Source organism: Quercus suber, unplaced genomic scaffold (assembly GCF_002906115.3).
Source record: "Quercus suber isolate HL8 unplaced genomic scaffold, Cork oak 2.0 scaffold_504, whole genome shotgun sequence".
Lineage (NCBI taxonomy): Eukaryota > Viridiplantae > Streptophyta > Magnoliopsida > Fagales > Fagaceae > Quercus > Quercus suber.
In genome coordinates, this window is record NW_027069953.1 from 295639 (window position 1) to 318064 (window position 22426).

At 34.3% G+C, this 22426-nt stretch overlaps 3 protein-coding genes across 4 annotated transcripts; 1 reads left to right on the forward strand and 2 right to left on the reverse strand.

Annotated features, from left to right (window-relative positions):
* Positions 1-3202: 3202 nt before the first annotated feature.
* Positions 3203-13443, forward strand: LOC111998427 (actin-related protein 8). 2 transcript variants are annotated; one of them, XM_065763383.1, is made up of 12 exons: positions 3203-3628; positions 4204-4289; positions 4901-4971; positions 6506-6573; positions 7384-7445; positions 8638-8735; positions 9527-9608; positions 9935-10077; positions 10859-11007; positions 12260-12393; positions 12519-12637; positions 12984-13443. In XM_065763383.1, the coding sequence occupies exons 1-12, from the start codon at positions 3312-3314 to the stop codon at positions 13059-13061; spliced, it is 1407 nt and encodes a 468-aa protein (XP_065619455.1). In that variant the 5' UTR covers positions 3203-3311; the 3' UTR covers positions 13062-13443. The 2 variants fall into 2 exon arrangements, with proteins under 2 accessions (XP_065619455.1, XP_023886290.2); XM_024030522.2 differs by lacking the exons at positions 4204-4289; positions 4901-4971 and adding exons at positions 5577-5662; positions 6273-6343 and having other exon boundaries at positions 3204-3628.
* LOC111998426 (pentatricopeptide repeat-containing protein At5g66520) lies at positions 13402-15433 on the reverse strand. Its single transcript, XM_024030520.2, has one exon. The coding sequence runs from the start codon at positions 15232-15234 to the stop codon at positions 13639-13641; it is 1596 nt and encodes a 531-aa protein (XP_023886288.2). The 5' UTR covers positions 15235-15433; the 3' UTR covers positions 13402-13638.
* A 415-nt stretch (positions 15434-15848) lies between these two features.
* Positions 15849-21303, reverse strand: LOC111998421 (GPI-anchored protein LLG1). The gene is made up of 3 exons (XM_024030514.2): positions 20780-21303; positions 20628-20684; positions 15849-16834 (listed from the first exon to the last, which is right to left on the reverse strand). Exons 1-3 carry the CDS (start codon positions 20880-20882, stop codon positions 16431-16433), a joined length of 564 nt encoding a protein of 187 aa, XP_023886282.2. The 5' UTR covers positions 20883-21303; the 3' UTR covers positions 15849-16430.
* Between the last annotated feature and the right edge of the window lie 1123 nt (positions 21304-22426).

The following is a 22426-nucleotide window of genomic DNA, read 5'->3' on the forward strand; positions in this document are numbered from 1 at the left end:
TATACATGAAGTTTATCTTATCTACTTTGTCATTAGTGTTAGTGTGTAGCATGTTTGGTATGCACTAACAAAAATAGTTAAATACTATAATGAATTATTATTGACGTAGTTATTCATTTATTTCTACCAAATAAAATAAAATCATTATTCGTTATTTGGTTATATCTCCTACGCTAAATTTTTTTTCTTCTATTTTTTAAGTTTATATTTTATTCTTAAACTTTTATGAGATTTTTTTTAATTCCTAAATTTTGAATGCATTCTAATTTTTGTCTTCCTGTCCAATCTTTGTAAACTTTTATCCTCATGTCCAACACAATGTTGTGATGACATATTTTTAATATAAATTTTAGAGGTATTATTAATTAATCTAACATTGCCAAATCCATTTAAAACACCCACAACTGAATGGAACCAACCATACTCTGATAGCCTACTCATTGCAAGAGCTTCTTTCTCTCATATCCCTTGCAAATCCCTTTTCCCTCTCTCAGTTTCTGTCTAATTTCTTTTCTTTCTTCTCTCTTTCATGCCCTAGTCCAGCAGCGGCCGAAACGTCCATAATTGACCCCTCTAAGCTTTTCCTCACCCTGACCATTCACTATCAAGTTATCCCTTTCACCAGCAAAACTCTTCAATCTCTAAGCTTCTATTTGTCAACTTAAATTACAACATGCTTATTGACAACATATTTATGAGACAATTGAACCTAGATATATTGCCTTACACCGTGTAAAATAATAGTATTCTTCCATTAAAAATAAAAGCACTAAAGATAACATTAGAACAACTAATGTAGTCACAAGAGACCAAAAATCATAAAGCCCAATTAACACTTTCTAGAATTTTCAATGAAAATATCTAAGATTTAAATTTTCATCCAAAACGAAAGGTGTCTTAAGAGAATCATCTCATAAAAAGTTTTTTTTAATTAATTTTTTTTCCTTTTCTCAAGAATAAATCAACAAATTTTACCCAATGTTGTAAATACTTGAAATTACACAAGTGGATGGTGTTACATCAATACTCTATTATCCTGTCTGGTCACTAACTAACGAGGATGCCAAGCTCAACATCATTTTAGGACTAGATTAATACCGCTCAAGGTAGTGCTCAGGATATAAGTATAACACAGAATACAAGAGAATGTTCCCCATCCTCCTAACCTTGTAGTTGTTGTACTCTTGGTACATGCCTTTGGTTTTGCACCGGAAATACAACTTCTCTCACCCACCCGTGCTACTTTCTTGTCATCAAATTCACACGTGTAAGGTCGGGGTAATTATGAGCATCAGACTTGCTAAAAGACTTATGTGCCCTTGCTAGAAGACTAAGGGTGTGGGTGTGTTTAAATACTGCTTATTTTACTAACCAGTGTCCTAAGGGTACTCATTAACATTTTCCTTTTACTAAAACTAAAAAATTATTACTGAAAATACTGTAAATAAAAGTAAAAGTTAGTTGAAATAGTACAATGAGGCTTATGAATAATACCAAAAAAATGCAGTAAGACCTATGAATAGTAGTAAAAATAAACTGAATAGTAAAATAATTTTAATTTTTAATATTAACTGAAACGCATACTAACTATAAAGAAAAATACACATGTATTCAAAAATCAATAATGTTGTGTGCAAATCAAAAAAATAACGTTGTGTGGATAAGAATAACCACTTAAAGATTAAAATTTACATCTTATCTATTCTTTAGATTTCTTTATCTTTCCTTACTATTTCTGTTATTTTATTTCATAATATTAGTTTGATTTTAAAATTAAAGTGTTTCATTCTCTTCTACTTAAACTTCCAACAATAAAATGATCTTTCTATTCCCTTCATTAGAATTTTCAAATAAGATAATAAAATGAATATTCTAAAAAATACATCCATTTATTATATTCATTTCCTTCTTCTCAAACAAAATAGTATCGCCTCGTATCACTTGCAAAGTTGTTACTAAAAGGAAATTAATAAAAATGATCTTGACAAGGCGTGATAGGCTGATAGCTGCCGCATATCATCTATGTTTCATCAACAATGCAAGCCACCGCCACAGTCTTTCTTATATCATCACCATTACATCTGTCATCAGGGCCAGAACTAAGTGTAAAGATCTCCCAACAAAACTTTGGACAAAATATTCTTCAAGAAAAGTTATTTATTTTTTTAAAAAGAAAATTGAATTCCAAAAAAAAAAATTAATGAGGTTCTTCATTTTAAAAAAACAAATATGTGTGTTTTTTTTAATAAAAAAAAATACAAAGTATTTTTAACATACACAGAAAATAAGAGAAAGTCTTAAAAAAACTTACAGTAATTTTAAATTATATTATTCAAGAGATTCCAACTTTTAAGAAAAATAATAATTATCTTATACATTAGAATAAGCTTTAAGCATATTATAGAGAAAATACAAGTGTCTAATTTTTATTAATTAATTTAGTATATAAATTAAGTCTTTCAAAATATCATTTTTGCATAACAATTCCCTATTGCGCTTTATACAATTTTATATGTAAGAACAACTTATACTTAGGGAATGGTACAATTCTAAAATTTAAATAAATAAATAACCTTAATTATAGTACCTTAACTGCAATATATCAAGTTTCTCAATTAAGTTCAAAGATTTGTCTGCATTGATCAATAAAATAGAAAACACTATTATCTATTCTAAGTACAATTAAATTCAATCCACCCAGATATTTAAATTTGATTTGGTACTTTATATAAGTTTTACAACAATGACGACAACCAAGTCTTAACTATAAATTTATAGCTCTCTCAAAAAAAAAAAAAAAAAAAAACTATAAATCTTTAGAGTTGACTGTGAATTCTCAACGTATTAATTGTTTATTCAGAAAAGTAAATTTTTCTAAAATGGGCCATTTTTTTTTCTTTTTTCATTCTATTCTAAAATAAAATTAGATAAAATTAAAAAATATATATATTATGTTAACAAATACACTTAAGGAAGTTGTAAATAAAAATCGTATGATGAAGTCAACAGCGGACAGTGAAGAAATGAAGGTATATTTATGGTACGATACCAAACCAATCTGTTCATTACACAATTTCATGCAGCCGCAGAAAAGAAGTTAATGGCACCTAATCGTCCCACGTGTCACATCTTCCATCACCCACGTCATCGCCATTTTCACACACAACACAACACAACTCAGCGTCAGAACAGTCTCACAAAATCCTTCACATTGCCTCTTTCCATAAACATTTTTCTCATTTTCCCAACAAACAAACAAACACCATGAGATGAGATAGCAAACCCGAGCTTTCGCTCGCTCGCTCGATCTCATGGCGATGCTGCTCAGAAAAGTATGGGGATCGGTCTCCAACCGCTCCGAGTCGTCGTCGGATCGTAACCGAATTTTCTCGTCGTCGTCGTCGTCGTCGCTAGGGGCGTTCGACCAGTTACCGGCGGATATATTGATGCAGATACTGAGAAAGCTTGAAGCTAAGGACGCTGTGAAAATGAGCGTGGTGTGTAAGTCTTGGAACTCGCTCATCTCCGATAATCTTCTCTGGATTTTCTTCCTCCAGAACCAGCCATATGAGTCTTGGGACGCTATTTTCTTCTCCGAGACCAGCTTGCGATCCGGTTATCCTCTTCAGTAAGTTTCTCGGTTTTTTCTTCAGCTTCTGTTTGCTTGCCAAGAAAACAGAGCTAAATTAACAGTGGAATTTCTTGGAGCTCAGCTATTCCGTTTAGTTATATATATATATATATATATTTTTTTTTTTTTTTCTTCAAAAATTTAGAGAGAAAATTGAATTGTGCGCTGTTCCTGATCGATTGCTGAAAAATTCGAGCGAAAGAATATAAAACTTAGAATTTTTCTTTGTTTATAAAGAAGTTTGAATTTTGATGGTTGTTGAAGTCAATTCTGCACTGGCTCTGTTTGGTTGCCGAGATAATCAAGAAAAATATTCAGCTATTTGGTTGAGTGCAATACGAAAATTTAAAATTTTATATACATATATTCTCTTTTGAATTGTGTATTCTTTGTTGAAAATCTGCAAATGTTTATTCTGGAAACTTTCTTCATCCTTGAAGATTGAATTGAATTCGATATTTCGTTTATAGTTAGTCAGTGAATCAGATTATTGAAAAGCATATATATGCTGTTTTAACCATTCTGCCATAGGAATATTGTGGCCCCATTCCTAAAATGAACTGTAATTACAGAACATTCCCCACTCAGATGCCGGATTTATCATTTATGCGCATTTATAGTCAACGGATGCGAGTTCCAGGTTCTGTTATTATCGATGGTGAGCATCTATCACTATCATAGATTAACTTCTTATAATATCAAGTTATTATTACTATTTTTATTTCTTTAATGTTACCAGCCATTTTCGTAGTATGATTGGCGTAGCTGAAATGAGAATATTAAGATGGATAAGTGGAAACACATGAAAAGATCGGATTTGAAATAAGGAAATCTGCTTAAAGTTAAGGGAAGCTCCTATTGATGAAAAGATGAGAGGAAGTCGCTTGAGATAGTTTAGTCATGTTCAGAGGAGAGCGATTAATGTACCGGAAGAAAGAATGAGTTAATCCAAGTTGAGGGAATTATAAAAGGTAGAGGAAGACCCAAAATAACATTAGTAAAAGTAATAAAACAAAGACTTATCAATTAAGGGAGTAATAGAGAATATGGCTTCAAATAGAATAGAATAGAGAAAAAAGAATACTTGTGGTCAACCCAAACTAATCTGTTGAGAGAATCCATAGCTGACCCCAAAAATTTGGTTTAAGGTTTGTTGTACTTGTACCAGTTATTTCGGTCAAGTTATTAATCCTTTTAGTGTTCATTAAGGAATTTAGGACTGACATACAAAACATGTTCTCATTTTTCTGTTTACATATTCATGCATAGGTGGTTCTGGTTATTGCAAATTTGGTTGGAGCAAGTATGCTCGTCCATCTGGCAAATCAGCAACATTTTTGGTAAGGTTTTAATTGGAACTGATTCACTGAACCTTTAGAAGATTACAGAAACAAATTCTGCAAATTTTGGGAAATCCTATAGGCTTGTTGGGTGTGCTTCTGACTCCCCTTCACTGTTTGTTTTGCCAATTTAGTTTTCTTTTATATATATATTTTTTTTTTTTCTTCAAAAATTTAGAGAGAAAATTGAATTGTGCGCTGTTCCTGATCGATTGCTGAAAAATTCGAGCGAAAGAATATAAAACTTAGAATTTTTCTTTGTTTATAAAGAAGTTTGAATTTTGATGGTTGTTGAAGTCAATTCTGCACTGGCTCTGTTTGGTTGCCGAGATAATCAAGAAAAATATTCAGCTATTTGGTTGAGTGCAATACGAAAATTTAAAATTTTATATACATATATTCTCTTTTGAATTGTGTATTCTTTGTTGAAAATCTGCAAATGTTTATTCTGGAAACTTTCTTCATCCTTGAAGATTAAATTGAATTCGATATTTGGTTTATAGTTAGTTAGTGAATCAGATTATTGAAAAGCATATATATGCTGTTTTAACCATTCTGCCATAGGAATATTGTGGCCCCATTCCTAAAATGAACTGTAATTGCAGAACATTCCCCACTCAGATGCCAGAATTATCATTTATGCGCATTTATAGTCAACGGATGCGAGTTCCAGGTTCTGTTATTATCGATGGTGAGCATCTATCACTAGCATAGATTCCCTTCTTATAATATCAAGTTATTATTACTATTTTTATTTCTTTAATGTTACCAGCCATTTTCGTAGTATGATTGGCGTAGCTGAAATGAGAATATTAAGATGGATAAGTGGAAACACATGAAAAGATCGGATTTGAAATAAGGAAATCTGCTTAAAGTTAAGGGTAGCTCCTATTGATGAAAAGATGAGAGGAAGTCGCTTGAGATAGTTTAGTCATGTTCAGAGGAGAGCGATTAATGTACCGGAAGAAAGAATGAGTTAATCCAAGTTGAGGGAATTAAAAAAGGTAGAGGAAGACCCAAAATAACATTAGTAAAAGTAATAAAAAAAGACTTATCAATTAAGGGAGTAATAGAGAATATGGCTTCAGATAGAATAGAATAGAGAAAAAAGAATACTTGTGGTCAACCCTAACTAATCTATTGAGAGAATCCATAGCTGACCCCAAAATTTTGGTTTAAGGTTTGTTGTACTTGTACCAGTTATTTTGGTCAAGTTATTAATCCTTTTAGTGTTCATTAAGGAATTTAGGACTGACATACAAAACATGTTCTCATTTTTCTGTTTACATATTCATGCATAGGTGGTTCTGGTTATTGCAAATTTGGTTGGAGCAAGTATGCTCGTCCATCTGGCAAATCAGCAACATTTTTGGTAAGGTTTTAATTGGAACTGATTCACTGAACCTTTAGAAGATTACAGAAACAAATTCTGCAAATTTTGGGAAATCCTATAGGCTTGTTGGGTGTGCTTCTGACTCCCCTTCACTGTTTGTTTTGCCAATTTAGTTTTCTTTTGCTGTATCTGTATGTGCAGGAATTTGGTAACATTGAGTCTCCAATGTACTCTAGGCTTCGACATTTTTTTGCAACTATTTATAACAGGTTCAATCTCTCTCTATTACTGGGAAATTTTTTATATAAACCTCTCTCTCTCTCTCTCAGGTCAAGTTATTAATCCTTTTAGTGTTCATTAAGGAATTTAGGACTGACATACAAAACATGTTCTCATTTTTCTGTTTACATATTCATGCATAGGTGGTTCTGGTTATTGCAAATTTGGTTGGAGCAAGTATGCTCGTCCATCTGGCAAATCAGCAACATTTTTGGTAAGGTTTTAATTGGAACTGATTCACTGAACCTTTAGAAGATTACAGAAACAAATTCTGCAAATTTTGGGAAATCCTATAGGCTTGTTGGGTGTGCTTCTGACTCCCCTTCACTGTTTGTTTTGCCAATTTAGTTTTCTTTTGCTGTATCTGTATGTGCAGGAATTTGGTAACATTGAGTCTCCAATGTACTCTAGGCTTCGACATTTTTTTGCAACTATTTATAACAGGTTCAATCTCTCTCTATTACTGGGAAATTTTTTATATAAACCTCTCTCTCTCTCTCTCTCCAACCAGTCAATTAATGTATATTCTGTTACACCTACATTTGCAATAAAGATACATGTGCAAATGTGGGAATCCTACAGTAAAACTTCATAAAAATCTCAATCATTATATTATGAATACATATGGTCTTCAAGTAGTGAAATTCTTCTACGATAAGTACATATTGGAACTTATTTACATGGCATATTTGAGCTTCTGTAGTTGTATTACAGTAAGATATTTGCAATCATCAAATCTATTAGTGCTTCTTTGTCTTGTTGCTTAATATGTTCAAGATGCTGATTTTAATTTTTCACAGGATGCAGGTGAAACCATCTAATCAGCCAATTGTTGTGTCTGTACCAATCTGCCATTATGACGGTCAGCTACTATCTAGTAACTTACTGAATAACTCTGTCCTGCATTGCTTGTGCTTATTATCTGTGCCAAAACTTGAAACCCAACCTTTTTAAATTGAAGTCATAGCCCTGTAGTGAAAAAAAGCATTATGCTATAGATATACAAGCCATGATTGAACATGTATTGTTTCATATTGTATGACATCTTTTAACTGGCTTCTTGGATGTTATTTATACCAGTTTAGTGGTCGGTATGATAAATACTGGCCAGTACAGCATGTATGGTACGGTATGAACAACATTGTCAGAAAGCCATGATGGATATGTGGAGCAGCAAGGGTAGAATTGTTGGTGGAGATAGCCTAGATGTGAACCTTGCTAATGTGAACATATGTGATGCTCAAGTCCTCAATGGAAGAGGAAGAGGTGAGGTCCTTGGTGGAAGCAAAAAGGTTCTTGGCCCTAGCAACTCAAAATCCAACATAATGGAGGGTTTAAAGAGGAGGTCTCTTGGGATTGAAAATAGAGTTGGAGTCATGCGGTTTGATTGGGATGAGCTCACAGATCTTCTCAAAACTAAATCCAACTCTGTCAGTGGCAGCAACGCACACGGTGCTGAGCTAAGTAGTGGAGAAGGAAAAAAAATGGGCCATGGAGAGAGAGGAGACAGTTAAGGAAAATAGGGGAAAAAAAAAAAGAATTATATGAATTAATAGAAAAGTATGCTGCTTTGGTTCAAATAGGGCTCAAAATGAAAATGACATAGTATTGAATATAAAAACTATGTCATTTCGAGCTGAGGTGGCATTTAATAGCCACCTAATCAATGGGATTCAAAGAGCTATACAATATCAAAAATGAAAATCTAAAATTCTAAACATAAAGGACAAATTCAAATTGACCCAAAACTTAGAAAGTGTAATTTGCATTTTAGTCATATGAAAATGTAATGCTTGATCAGTTATGTCCAATAACTCCAAGCATTCATCTCTCGTAGCTGCATTTTTATATGTGTTTTGGGGAGGAAATAATAAGAACATTATCACATGTTGAATTCATATATCAGCATAAAGAAAAACATTTGTTGATCTTTTTGTCAGATCCAACAATGTTAGATTTTGGCTTAATGGCGATTGATAAAATTTTATTTTACTTATGTGTTGTCTCTCAGTTTGTATAACATGGTGTTTTTTTTTCTTCTCTGGTTATTCCAGATACTGAATCTGCCAAAGCATCAAGGCGGCAGCTCAAAAAAACCATGTACTCAGCCCTATTTGATATGAATGTCCCTGCTGTTTGTGCCATCAATCAGGTTGATCTTTTTATTTAGAAGTCTTTTCTGTTAAATAAATTCTGGTACGGTCACTGTTAGAATAGAAAGCTAAATCAAGTGAAAGAGTTATGTGATTTGAAGAATAAGAAGATCCATGAGATGTAAATAATTCTATAAAGCTTAGATCTATGCCATTGCAAATGTCCTAGAAAAGTTATTGGAGCTTTCCATAATATGTGCAAGGAGAAAAAGAAACCCCCATGGACTAATCTAACCTAAACCTAATGAAAAAGGGTTCCTATGGGCAGCTGAAAAGAGTGAAAAAAAACTCCATCTTGAACCAGATTTAAATAATGCAATGACTTCTTAATGACTTCTCTTTAGTACATTATAACATTCCCCTCATAATTTTACATTCATCTCTGACTGTAAAATGTAAATTGAAACTTTAGTGGACACTTAAAAAAAAAAATATTTCTGTAACTCTCCTAATGACTTCTCTTCAGTACATTAATTACATTATCTTACCTGAGAGTTTGGCAATCCAGATTGTCTTTGTGTAGAATTTCCCACGATGAGGGAGCTTCTGCAAACCAGTTGTCCGTACTCACAACCCATGCTAATTTTTTTGTCTTCATGGTGCATGAATATGATCGTGTACCAATACTCCAAATTAACCTAACGATTTGGATGCTTCGTGTATGTATTTTTAAGTTCTGTAAATTGGATCTGGATTTCTTCTATCTTTTGAACTTAGAAAAAGAACAATAATTCCATTGTTATTCTCATTATCTCTATGTCATCTTATGCATCTATTTCTAAAAATTTAGGCAATATTAGCATTATATGCAGCGAGACGAACTTCAGGAATTGTTGTTAATATTGGTTTTCAAGTCACATCTGTTGTTCCAAGTAAGTTTTCCTCATTTTTTGTCTTATTAACTTCATGATGTTGAGATTGATATGTGGAGTATTTTATAGCAATGTCCTGTAGCATTGGGCCTTAATAGGCACTTTAAGCTTAGTTTGGAGCCTTCTTGTATTCTTCATTATGAAAGTGAGCCTTAATTGCTGCTTATGGCTCTTTTCCTGGATAATGCAATTTGTAGACCCACTATTTTCTACCTAATCCCTTTCTCAACTTCTTCTTTTTTAGCCTTTCAATTTCTTTTTATTTTAACCCTCTTTAGCTTTGAAGTCAATTGGACTTCATCTTATACATTTGCTGTGTTTTTCAGTTTTACAAGGTAAAGTAATGCGCAAGGTTGGTGTGGAAGTTGTGGGAGTGGGAGCATTAAAACTTACAGGGTTCCTTAAGGAGCTGATGCAGCTGAACAATATAAATTTTGGATCACTGTATACTGTTCGCACACTGAAAGAGGTAGTGCTTTGAGAATGGTTATCTTATTTCTATTCTTGTTTCATGAAAGATTGGGTAGTTTGTTTTTGTCCTTGCTAATTTGCATGTAAGAGTAATTGACTAATCAAAATATCTTTCCAAATAATGGGAATCCTCACTTATGTACTTCCATTTTTGGAGAACTGAATGCACTGCTTTCAAATCTAGGTGCGTCCTTTTTTTTGTGTTGTATGACAAATCTTCAAATTTATAATAATTATTATTATTATTATTATTATTTTGGTTAGGCAGGATCCTATGAGTCTCAATTTTTTGCTTAGTGCTGGTAATTCCAAATTCTATGAATAGAGTTTCTTCTGGTCCAATCAAATATCTTAGCAACATTGACATGGCCATATCCACTTCCAATCACAAACTTCCAAGTGCTACAAATATCACCGCTATTGCTACCATTATCACATGATGCTTACTGAAACAGGACTTATTATTTCAAAATGTACAGTCTATGGACTAATATTCACTTTTATTATTATGTTATCCTCTTGGTTTCTTGATATTTAGGAAGTTCCCAAGTATATCTCAATTTTAAAAGGTTGAGACGTGTGTTATTGGCTTCAAAGGGTAGGCATTAGAAACTATAGGAATATTAATGATTTCTTATGGATTTTATTTGTATAGTTTTTATTTTTTGTTTTTTTAAGTTGAATCCATGTCAAGTTTGTGGTTTCAGTGATTATTATGTTTCCCTAGGAAATATTCATACTGAATTTTTTGTTTTTTTGTTGACTGAATGAGCACACAGAACCTATGTTATGTTGCTGCTGATTATGAGGCCGAATTATCTAAAAATATGCCAGCATCATTTGAAATTATGGGAGAAGGTCCTATTACTCTTTCGAAAGAGCGGTTTCAAACAGGAGAGATCTTATTCCGGCCAAGTATTGGAGGAGTGTAAGTTCATTTCTAGCACAATCTGGTTATTTATATTAAGTATCTATTTGGGAATAGCTTATTTAGCTTTTTGTTGAAATTTTTTTGTTGAAAGTGTGCTAAAGTATACTTGTACCTTGAAATTTTTTGAAAAAGTGATAAAAGGCTGGAAAAAGTGAGGATTTAAAAAGCTATACATAAAAACTAAAAGCTAAAAGCTAAAATTTAAAGCTAATGCCAAACACACTCTAAGTGGGCTGAAGGATTCCCATATAAATGTTTTCTTTGGAAACCAAGATATGTTTCTGTCACCCATATCAATAACATCTTGCATATCTGCTTGGTGCTCCTAAAATTGATTTGGATTTTTATAAATGGTTGGGGCCTGATCCTGAGCGTGTCCAAGTGAATTATTCAGATCATGGTTTATGTCTAGCTTTACCAGCTGAAACTATTTTATTGACAAGGACAAACTCAAGACTAATGCTTTTGGAGTTTATAAGCTGAAAAATTTGTTTACTCTTAAACTTAAAATTACTGGACAATTTTGTCATTTTTAAGTGTTTCTTACTGACATTTACAAGTTGTCCAAAAATTCTCCGTTAATATATACATAGACCTGATAGTTTGTTTTTTACTTTACGCATAAGCAGTTTCACTTTCTGTTGATATTTCTAGAATCAATTCTTTTCAGTTAGTTACCTTTTGCAGTGGTTGATGGCAATTAGGGAAAGGTGTGTCTAAGGCTGTGTTTATTTCGGGTGAAAAACATATACGGAAAATATTTTACACTTGACAGGGTGTTTGGGTGGGCTGGAAAATACGGTCAAATTGACCGTAAATAGAGGGGGTGAGAGTGTAAATTGCTTTACACTTCTGTTTTACCTTCAACCATTTTACACCTCACTCCAGCCACCTGAACCGAGAGAGAGAGAGAGAGAGAGAAGCTCCAGCCAAGACACTGTCTGGCGTATTTGCTGGATTATACATATTTTCTAGTAACCATTTTACATGCTAACCAAACACTAGAAACCATTTTCCAACGTATTTTCCAAAACACAACCATACAACTGAAAATATTATCCTTTCCAAAAAATATTTTCACCTGAAAAAAATTTTACGATCAGAAAATATTTTACATCGGAAAACTAAACACAGTCTAACCACTTGTATTATGTCCATGCTTGTCCTTGCTGTGGATTCCTAATATTCTGTTTCTTTTGAGTTATTGTTGCCTTTTATTTTTTAAGTCTATCATATGATCTTGGTATAGGCGTGCAATGGGTTTGCACCAAGCTGTAGCACTTTGCATGGACCACTGCCATGATGCAGAATTAACAAGTGATGATTCTTGGTTCAAGACTGTAGTCTTGTCAGGGGGGACTGCATGTTTACCAGGGCTGGCAGGTACTTGAACAGTTTTATTCTTTTGCAACAAAGCTCTGAAAGATGAAATGGATCTCTTTCTAATCTTATGGACTTAATCAAGAAATATAACAAGATACATTTGATTGTAAATTCTTTTGGTTCAGAGAGGTTAGAGAAGGAACTACATGGACTTCTTCCCGCATCCATTTCTAATGGAATCAGAGTCATTCCTCCTCCATATGGTGTGGACACTGCATGGTTTGGGGCAAAGCTTGTCAGCAATGTAAGCTACCTCATTACCTGGTGCTACCTGTACCTCAATGAACACCAAAAATTGCTTGTGTTGCCATCCATTATGGCATGCCAACTCTACTGTTCAATAAATCCCAAAATAATGGTCTTCCTCAAGGAATACTCCCTACTTCACTTAAGCTTAATTAAGTTTCTGTTGAAATGTTAAATAGGAGTTTCATAAATATCAAAGCATGGTTCAGATACATGATCAGACATTGAGTTTGTGCAGACTGGCTTTTATTAGACGACTAGTGGCTTTAAGTTACATGGCGCTTTTTGCTTCTCTTTGTGATAAGTGTTTAGATATTTATTTTTAAGCTTTTTGTTAATTACAGTTAAGCAACTTTCCTGGTCCTTGGTGTCTGACAAAGAAGCCATCCGGACTGAAGTCTAAACTCAACCTCATGTGGTGATCAGATTACTTGGCATAGTATGACTAGGAGGCATTTCTGATGGAAATCCTGGCCAACTTTATCTGGTGAAGATATCGCTCAACTGCACCAGGAACCTTCTGGTTCTTTGTTTCCTCCAGAGAGCAGGGAGGGGTTCTTGTTAAGTGAGTTAGCTTCAGTTTTAGAATTTAGGCAAAGAATATTTTTACGAACTTCCTTGCCTATTTATTCTTGATATTAAAAAGTGAGCATCGTTGAATAAGAATTCACTGTAACTTTATATGTGTTTATAAAAGCAAGCATCCTTGAATAAGAATTCACTGTAACATTATAGGTGTTAATGAATAATCAATACCAAAAGTGAATAAAGATGTTCAGCTGATGTAATTGATATTGGATTCCAGTTTCTGTTATTGTGTATTTTACTTGAATACAATGATGCCAATCTATGGAGAAGGGTTCTATTTTTTCTCATGTTTCCTATTTGAATTTACTAATCAGTTACAGTTTTTTTTCCTGAACTGGTGGATAGGTTTGGCCATCCGAGTCCCAATCAAGAGTATTGGCTAATTAGATGCCATCTTCAACTTGGGCATTTCTAATTTGCCATCAAACCCTTCCATAGCCCGTTGATCTCTCTAAGCTTGCTATGGTCTATATCACCTGCTACAAACTCATGGACAACACCATCTATTTCAACAAAACTCATACCACATGTTGTCTCCAAGTCATTTTTCTTAATGAATTTTCTAATTTTGGTTGCATCCGCTTTTTCACCCGCACTAGTCAACATGAGCCCTGCTAGTTTATATCGGTCACCTGACAGTGGCTCAAGCTCAATGAGGTGTTTGAAAGCATGGTTTCCTCTCCTTACGTCACCATAGGTTCGACAAGCACTAAGTAATGCACCCCATATAATTGAATTGGGTTCTTCCGGCATCAACATGATGAACTTTTCTGCTTCTAACAACTGCCCAGCACGGCCAAGGAGGTCGACCATGCATCCATAATGCTCAATCGAAGGCCTAATCCCAAAATCATGAATCATTTGATTGAAATAGTGATGTCCAAGCTCCACATATCCAGCATGGGAGCAAGCAGATAATACAGCCACAAAGATCACTTCATTTGGATAAGTTCCACTAGCAACCATCTCATCAAACAGTTGAAAGCATTTTTCAGCTTGTCCATGCAAGGCAAAACCAGATATAATGACTCCCCATGTTACTATATCTTTTTGAGGCATTTTTTGAAAGAGTTCATAGCCACATCTGATGCTACCACACTTGGCATACATATCAATGAGAGCAGTACCCAAGGTAACACCAATCTTCACCCCAGCTTTATCAAGATACGCATGTATCCATCTTCCTTGATCCAGTGCCCCCAAATGAGCACAGGCAGACAATGAGCTCACAAGTGTTGATTCATTTGGATGCACCTGGGAAACCATCATTTCATGAAAGACACCTAAAGCCTCTAAATACATATCATTCTTGGTGTATCCTGTAACCATTGCACTCCAAGATGCAACATCTTTTGCTTCCATGGTATCAAACATTCTTCTAGCCTTTTCTACATGACCTTTACTTAGGTACCCAGAGATTATAGCGTTCTTGGTATGCATGTTCTCTTCCGAGAATTCTGCAAGAACACGCTCTGCACAAGCAATGCTATCTGAATTTGTGTACATATGGATTAGTGAGCTATGAATGTAGGTATCAGGTGCTATTCCAGCTTTTATTATCTGGCTATGCACTTGTTTACCTTCGGAAAGAGCTTCCAAATGGGAACATGCTTTAAGGACAAAGGTATAAGTGTAATTGTCTGGGGTTAGTCCATCTAGTAACAGCTTATTATACAGTAAGAGAGACTCATGTGGGCACTTACAGATTGTAAAGCCTCTGATCATGGTGTTGAAGGCAAATACATCAGGAGAAGGTAGTCTATGAAAGATTGATAAGGCAGAGTTGATTTGTGACGTTTTAACATATGACTCAAGAAGCCTCCCAGCATTTGGATAACAGTCAAGAAGACCTGTCACAACCAACTGCGCATGTAATTGTTTAACTTCCTGATAGTTTTGGCACAATTGAAGCAAGTGGATGCTTGCAGGAATTCTAGTTGGGGTCCTTACTAATGGGATAGGAAACCTCTGTTTGGGCAAGGATGGAGCTAAGAGGAAAGCAGCCATAATTTGAGAACCCAAAAACAATTATATAAAACTTCAAAGCTCAGTAATAGCTAATTGTCATTGCAGACAAGAAACGGTAGCCTTGATTTCTTAAAGTGTTTTTAAGGTTTGGTCAGTTGGAGGCGAGGAAATGAAACATATAATAGAGCTAAGATATTTGATTTTAGATTTTTTTTTTTTTTTTAATCCTAAGATATCCATAGCCACACAAACTATATCCAAGCCCCTTCTCCAAAATATATATATATATATATCCAAGCCCAAGATGATAAGAGGACAGCTGCATCTTGGGCCCACATCTTATACACGTTTGACAAAAATGGGAAATGACAAGAACAAATTGATCTGTCAGTGAATATAATTGGAGAGATTTAATTAATAATTAATTTTTGTATCACGCAATGCACAACCCAATACTCAAAGATACAACAACCAATACCTAACCCCAACTACTTGGGTGCTGCAAGTGCAAAGTACAAATTGATACATAATAAATTTCAGTTAGGCATACCCAAAATTAGTTTTAACACTAGCATGAGGATAAAGAGTTAAATAAAAATAAAATAAAATAAACCTATTTGACAAAAATGGGAAATGGCAAGAACAAATTGATCTGTCAGTGAATATAATTGGAGAGATTTAATTAATAATTAATTTTTGTATCACGCAATGCACAACCCAGTACTCAAAGATACAACAACCAATACCTAACCCCAACTACTTGGGTGCTGCAAGTGCAAAGTACAAATTGATACATAATAAATTTCAGTTAGGCATACCCAAAATTAGATTTAACACTAGCATGGGGATAAAAAGTTAAATAAAAATAAAAATAAAATAAACCTATTTTACATACTCAAACACAATTTTATTTATTTTACCAACCGATTTTACAACTCACTCAACATCCTAATTTTTATTTTTTTTACATACAACTCGTTAAAGTAATATAAGCTACCTTGTCAACTCATTCTCTCTCTTCTTTCCCATCTCTCTCTTCCACCTTTTTAGCAACCCACACCCGGCAAAGCTCGATTTGAGCCAGTGGGTTGCTAAAATAGCAGCTGGCTAATGCTTCAGCTCCAGCTGGTGATGATTGAAGGGAAAACAAGGCCCAGAACCTGATGTATCAAAAATATTTAATCTTCTTCACGAGGTCATAGAGAAAAAGAAAAAAGATAGTTGACTTTTGGCCTTCATAAAGACTTAAATAATAACAGAGAGAAGCCAGCTGTGAGCATTAGCAGTGGGGAGGGATACATGTTGTGAGTCCCACTTTCATTGGCTGAAACTGATGGTAGATACATGTTGTGAGACCCACTTTCATTTGCTGAAACTGATGGTGCTAGGGCAGGGCATGCAAGACCCTCCTTGCCTTCCCTGCACTCACTGGCAAAAAGGCCAGGTGGGTATTTTCCATAGAGGTTTATGTAGCTGAACATGGTTGTGGCACAATCATTTGTCAAATCATTTAACACATCCGCATAAGGGCAAGCAAATTCCTTGAATGCTGGACAACACAGATCAGGTGGGTAGTTGGGTCCTTTGCATTTGCTTGTGATGATTGTGTAGTTCAGAAACTCGAAGCTCACAGGGCAAGCTGCAGATTTTGCATAAGTAAATATATCATCAGACCACTCTATTACCTTTGTATATTGGGTAGAACAAGTGATTAATTATGAAAACAGAAAAGATAATAATGCCTTGAAAAAGAAAATTTCCATAGTGGTTTATCAATTTTCCTTCACTTCCCTTACTGAATGATTCGTTCCCTAGATGCACACAAAGCCTTAGTGTGAAACAATATACGTTCTAAAGATGACATCAATGACATTCCTTAGGCAAGTTCTCTCTCAAAGATGCCACCTCTCAAGTCACAAAAGATGGATGCTTTGCATAAACAAGCAAAAGAAGACATGGATATGCACATCAGAAACCAGGCAGCTATATTATCATTGTAACTGTATGTATACAATCCATGGCCTGAATGGATCAGAGAGATGGTTAAACTCATTATGGATTCACAAAGTCAATCACCTAATTTACTCACCTTTGATTCAAAATGATCTGAAGCACCATTGTGGAAATTTATTTGACATAAAAATTAATGTGTCTAATCCTGATCATTCAGTCATCTGCTATCTGCAGAGTATGATATACCATTCACTTCTAATGATCTCTAATGCCATCCTAGTGATCAAGTAGTCTAAACAAATGCAAGAAGTTATCAGGAGAAAACTTAGAAGGCATCCTATAATATAAAATATTAACAAATGAACTTTCACTCTATGAACCCAACTGCAGCATCACTTCCTCACACAAAAGCTATACATGAATAACAGAGAAATTATTTTTTCTGGAACAAATAACAAGCAAATATCCCACTAATATTTCAGAAAGAAAATATTTAAAAAAAAAAAACCAATAATATCTTTGTTAATGTAGTATAACCATAAGGCCACCGGTTAGGTATGGTTTCGAGGATCTTGCTTCTTATTGCTTAGTAATCAGTAGTGGGGATCGTTCCACTTTTCAAGAAGCAATTGATAGCTCTAAAAGGGATAAGTGGATGGAAACTATGGTGTAGGAGATGGAGTCCTTGAATAAGAACAAGACTCGGGAGTTGTCAGAACTTCCAAAGGAAAAGAAATCGATAGGTTGCAAGTGGGTTTTCAAAAAAAAGGAAGCAGTATCAAAAAGGGAAGGAGAACAATTCAAAGCGAGATTGATGGCAAAGGGATATTCACAAAGACATGGGATTGACTACGGTGAGGTTTTCTCACCTGTGGCCAGGCATACTTCTGTCAAGGTAGTGTTGGCCTTGATAGCACATCAAGATCTGGAATTGGAACAATTGGATGTGAAGATGGCATTCCTTTGTGGGAATTTGGAGGAAGAAATCTTCTTGTAACAACCAGAGGGGTTCAAGAACCCAGGTATAGAGAATCTTGTTTGCAAATTGAAAAAGTTACTCTATGGGCTTATACAATCTCCCAGATATGGTACAAGAGGTTTAATTCCTATATGATTCAAATTGGTTATACCCGTTGTGAGCATGATTGCTGTGTTTATGTTAGGAGGCTCGATGATGGTTCTTATATATTTTTTTGTTACTATATGTTAATTGCTGCTAAGAGCATGTGTGAGGTTGACAGGCTAAAGTCTTTGTTGCGCAAAGAATTTGACATGAAAGACTTGGGTATTGCTAAGAAAATTTTGGGTACGAAGATTCGCAGGGATAGGGGGTCAAGAAAGCTGTGGTTATCTTAGAAGAACTATATCAGAAAAGTTTTTGAAAAATTCAACATGCAAGATGCTAAGCCCATAAGCACCCCATTGGCGAATCACTTCAAATTATCTGGTATTTGGTTCCTAAATAATGAAAAAGAAATTGAAGGCATGTCAAAGGTTCCATATGCAAGTGCAGCTTGGTTTTAATGTACGTGATGGTTTGCACTAGGCCGGATTTGGCTCATGCAATGAGTACTATCAGTAAGTACATGGAAAACCCAGGTAGAGAGCATTGAAATGTAGTGAAGTGGATATTCAAATATCTGAATGGAATTGCAAGATATGGGATCTTGTTTGCGAGGAAACATGGGGATAATTCAGTGGTCAAATATGTGGATTCAAACCATCCAAGCAATATGGATGACAGAAGATCTACTACAAGATATGTGTTCACACTGTTAGGAGGGCCCATTTTTTGGAGATCCACAGTACAATCCCCAGTGGCCATGTCTACTACAGAAGCTGAGTACATGGCGGTAGCTGAAGCTACAAAGGAAGCACTGTGGTTGAAAGTGCTAGTCAAAGAGCTTGGTTTGAACCAAGGAGGAGTTTAGTTACATTGTGACAGTTAGAGTGCCATTTACTTGGCAAAGCATCAGGTTTATCATGCTATGACAAGGCATATTGATGTAAGATTCCACAAGATGAGGGAGTTGATTGTCACAGGAGAGATTGTTCTTGAGAAAATAGACATTTTAGAGAATGCAGCTGATATATTGACGAAGCTGGTACCTACAAACAAATTCAAGCACTGCTTGGACTTGATTAGTGTTTGTGGCTTGTGGTAGCCTGTATGGGCTATGGTGGAGGCGATCAAAGAGTTTCATTTGTGAAACTTGATACAATTCAAGCCAAGGTGGAGATTTGTTGGAATGGCTTAAATTGTCGTTGGATTGATATTAAAAGCAAGCATTAAATGTTGTCTTGCATGAATTGTCAAAAAGGCAAGGAACGAACAACAATTGACATGCAAACCAAATTCTCACTTTCTTCTTGTAGCTAAATGGATGAATCCGTTGGCAATAATGCTAGCCATCTTCCTTGAATTGATAAGTTTCATGTGCTGAAACTAATGACATTTTGGCTGAACATCTAGCTATAAATAGATGGTGAGTTTGAGAGGAGATGCAGGAGAGCTCCTATGTGAGATAGCAAAAGAGAAATAGCTTCTACACTCTAAAGTGTGTGTGCACCAAAGATAGGAAGTTAGAGTGTCCTGCAACTCTTGTCTAAATACAATAGGGTGTTCTCTATTTATTTGTGAGAGAACCAAGGGTGTATATGATGTTTGAGCTTGTGTGATAGTGTCTTCAAGCTATTGTTGTAATCTCCAAAGTTATAGTGAAACTTTATTCTATCACCTCCCGCAAATGTAGGCATATTGCTGAACCACGAAATTCCTTGTCATCTATTTTCTCTTCTCTACTCTTTAACCTAACGTAAACAGATTGTTTCACAAATCTCACAACAGTTTTTAAATGTTGCACCCCCCAAAAAAGAATAGATGTGGCTGAACTTGATTAGTCTGTTTAGGATACATAGCCAACCCCAATTAGTTTGTTGATGATACATAGCCGCTGAAATTTTGGAAATAAGATTTGGTTGTTATTTTATGTTTTTGAGAGTTGTAGAAAAGCTCATAATCATCTCTTTTAGTGCTATGGCAATGGGGCAAGCACTTTGAAAAAGGTTTCTACTCTTGAATTCATTACTCCTTCAGCCTTCAGGGCAAGATCTCCCTATTTTAATCACAGGTTTCTAATTTCGCAGCAAATAATTTCTCAGTGTCATATTTGTAATGCTCCTAACTAAAAACCAGAAGGATATAACTAAAAAAACGGAAATAACAGAAAGGAATCTGAAAGCCTCAAAGCCATAAACTAGTAATAATTACAAGTGGGTATGCCTGAAAAGGCAAAATCCATCAGCCTATAGATAGATTTGATGCATCCAACGTGGTCTAATTGAAAACTAAAAAAATGGGCATAAACCAAAGTTGGGGCTTTTTAGCTATCAGATCCAATACCAGTGCATTACAAAACAAGAACAAACCCAGAAAATATCTGATCCAAAATAAAGAAATCAGTTGTGAAAGTTAGCACCTTTTTTAGCTTGAAGAAGGTTCCTGCCGGTAAATAACTGAGATTCAAACATACTATCTGCAATTACACACACAAGTTAGCAAAAAAAAACAGAAAATATAGAGAATCACATATTTCAAAAGAGACAAAGACTGTTGAAAAATGTGAAGTACCTGAAATGAAAGTAGAAGGAGAAGAAGAAGAAACAGGAAGACCCATCAAAAGGTAGGACAAGAGGATTGCAGAGAAGAAGCAGAAACATTGATTCCAGTCCATATTTTCTTGGATTTTCTTTGGGCTTGAGAGAGTGAAAGAGAGAGAAGAAGAAGAAAGAGAGAGACCCTTTATTTAATGAACTGAGCTTACTACTGATCTACCTCTACCTAGCTCCTTCAATTCCTTCTATTTTTTCCTTTTAACACACAAAATAAAAAAGCTTTGAGCTATTCAAATTTCAGACAAAAATTTTACGTAAGATTACAGTTTACAGACAGACATGAGGAGGAAAGTGGGACACACACACACAAATTAGTCAGAGTTGATGTTATTTATTAAGTTAGATGTAATAAATAAATAAAAATAGTTTAATAAAAACAGAGACAATCTTGCACGATTGATTGAAGTGGGTTACAGCAGGAAACGCGAAAACTGGATTTCCTCATGGAGTGGAGAATGACCCCGTCAGCACACACCAACAGTCTCTCTATCTCCTTCGTGTAAGCTTCTCATTTAGTATCATTTATGTGAATATTTTTGTTTAATAAATTTGTCTTTAATATAATTCTAGCCATTTGTGTTTCTTGCTTTGACTTTTACTTATTTGATCGGAGGTAAATGAATAAATGATAATCTTTAATGATTTGTAACTAATGACCATTGTAATCTTCTTTTAGAGTAGGTAATATCATCAATTTATGAACCACCCTTATGAATTATGATGGCTCTCTATCAATAGGTTAAGACAAATTAGTTTTTTGTGTAGGCAAATTTTAGTCTCAAATTTTTTATACAACTATAAGAAACTTTAACAATTTACTAGTATATTTTAACTTCCTTTTATTTTTTTTATATCTTCAAACTATATGTTATGTCATTGAATCTTATCCCCAGCTTGTGTTCGACATAATATCATTAATTTTATATGGAAGTTTAAAATTCACTTTCAAATATACATATATAAGCAATATATATATATATATTTAGCTTTCCTCTAAGTTTAGGGACTAAATTCTATAGCTTTTATAAAAAATAATTAAATAAAAACTTTAAAAAGGGACTAAATTCTATAACTAAAGTTCTACATGCTTCTCCTACTTCATTAGAAAGTACATGTTGTTTCGGTATTTCTAACTCAGCATCTAAATTAGTGTTTCCAAACCAATAAAAAATTGACATGTGTCTTACAAAAGTAGCACATTAGCTTATTAGAGCATTTGCATTCGCAACTTCCATTCTAGTGTGCGTTTGGGAAGAAATTAAAAATGAAAATTATTTTACTATTCAGCTTATTTTTGCTACTATTCATGAGTCTCACTATACTTTTTAGCACTATTTATGACCCTATTGTATTACTTCAACTCACTTTTACCTTTATCTATAGTACTTCCAACAATAATTTTTCAGTTTTAGCAAAATAAATAGTTTCCAAACACACCCTTATTCTATTTTACTATTTCAAAAAACTATTTTATCAATTATATCATAACATTTTACAACACAACTGACATTCTAACTTTTATTTTCCTATTCTACTCATCTATATATTACTAAAAACTGAAATATAGCGTTTAATACTGCTGCTCTCACATTATGCCACATCA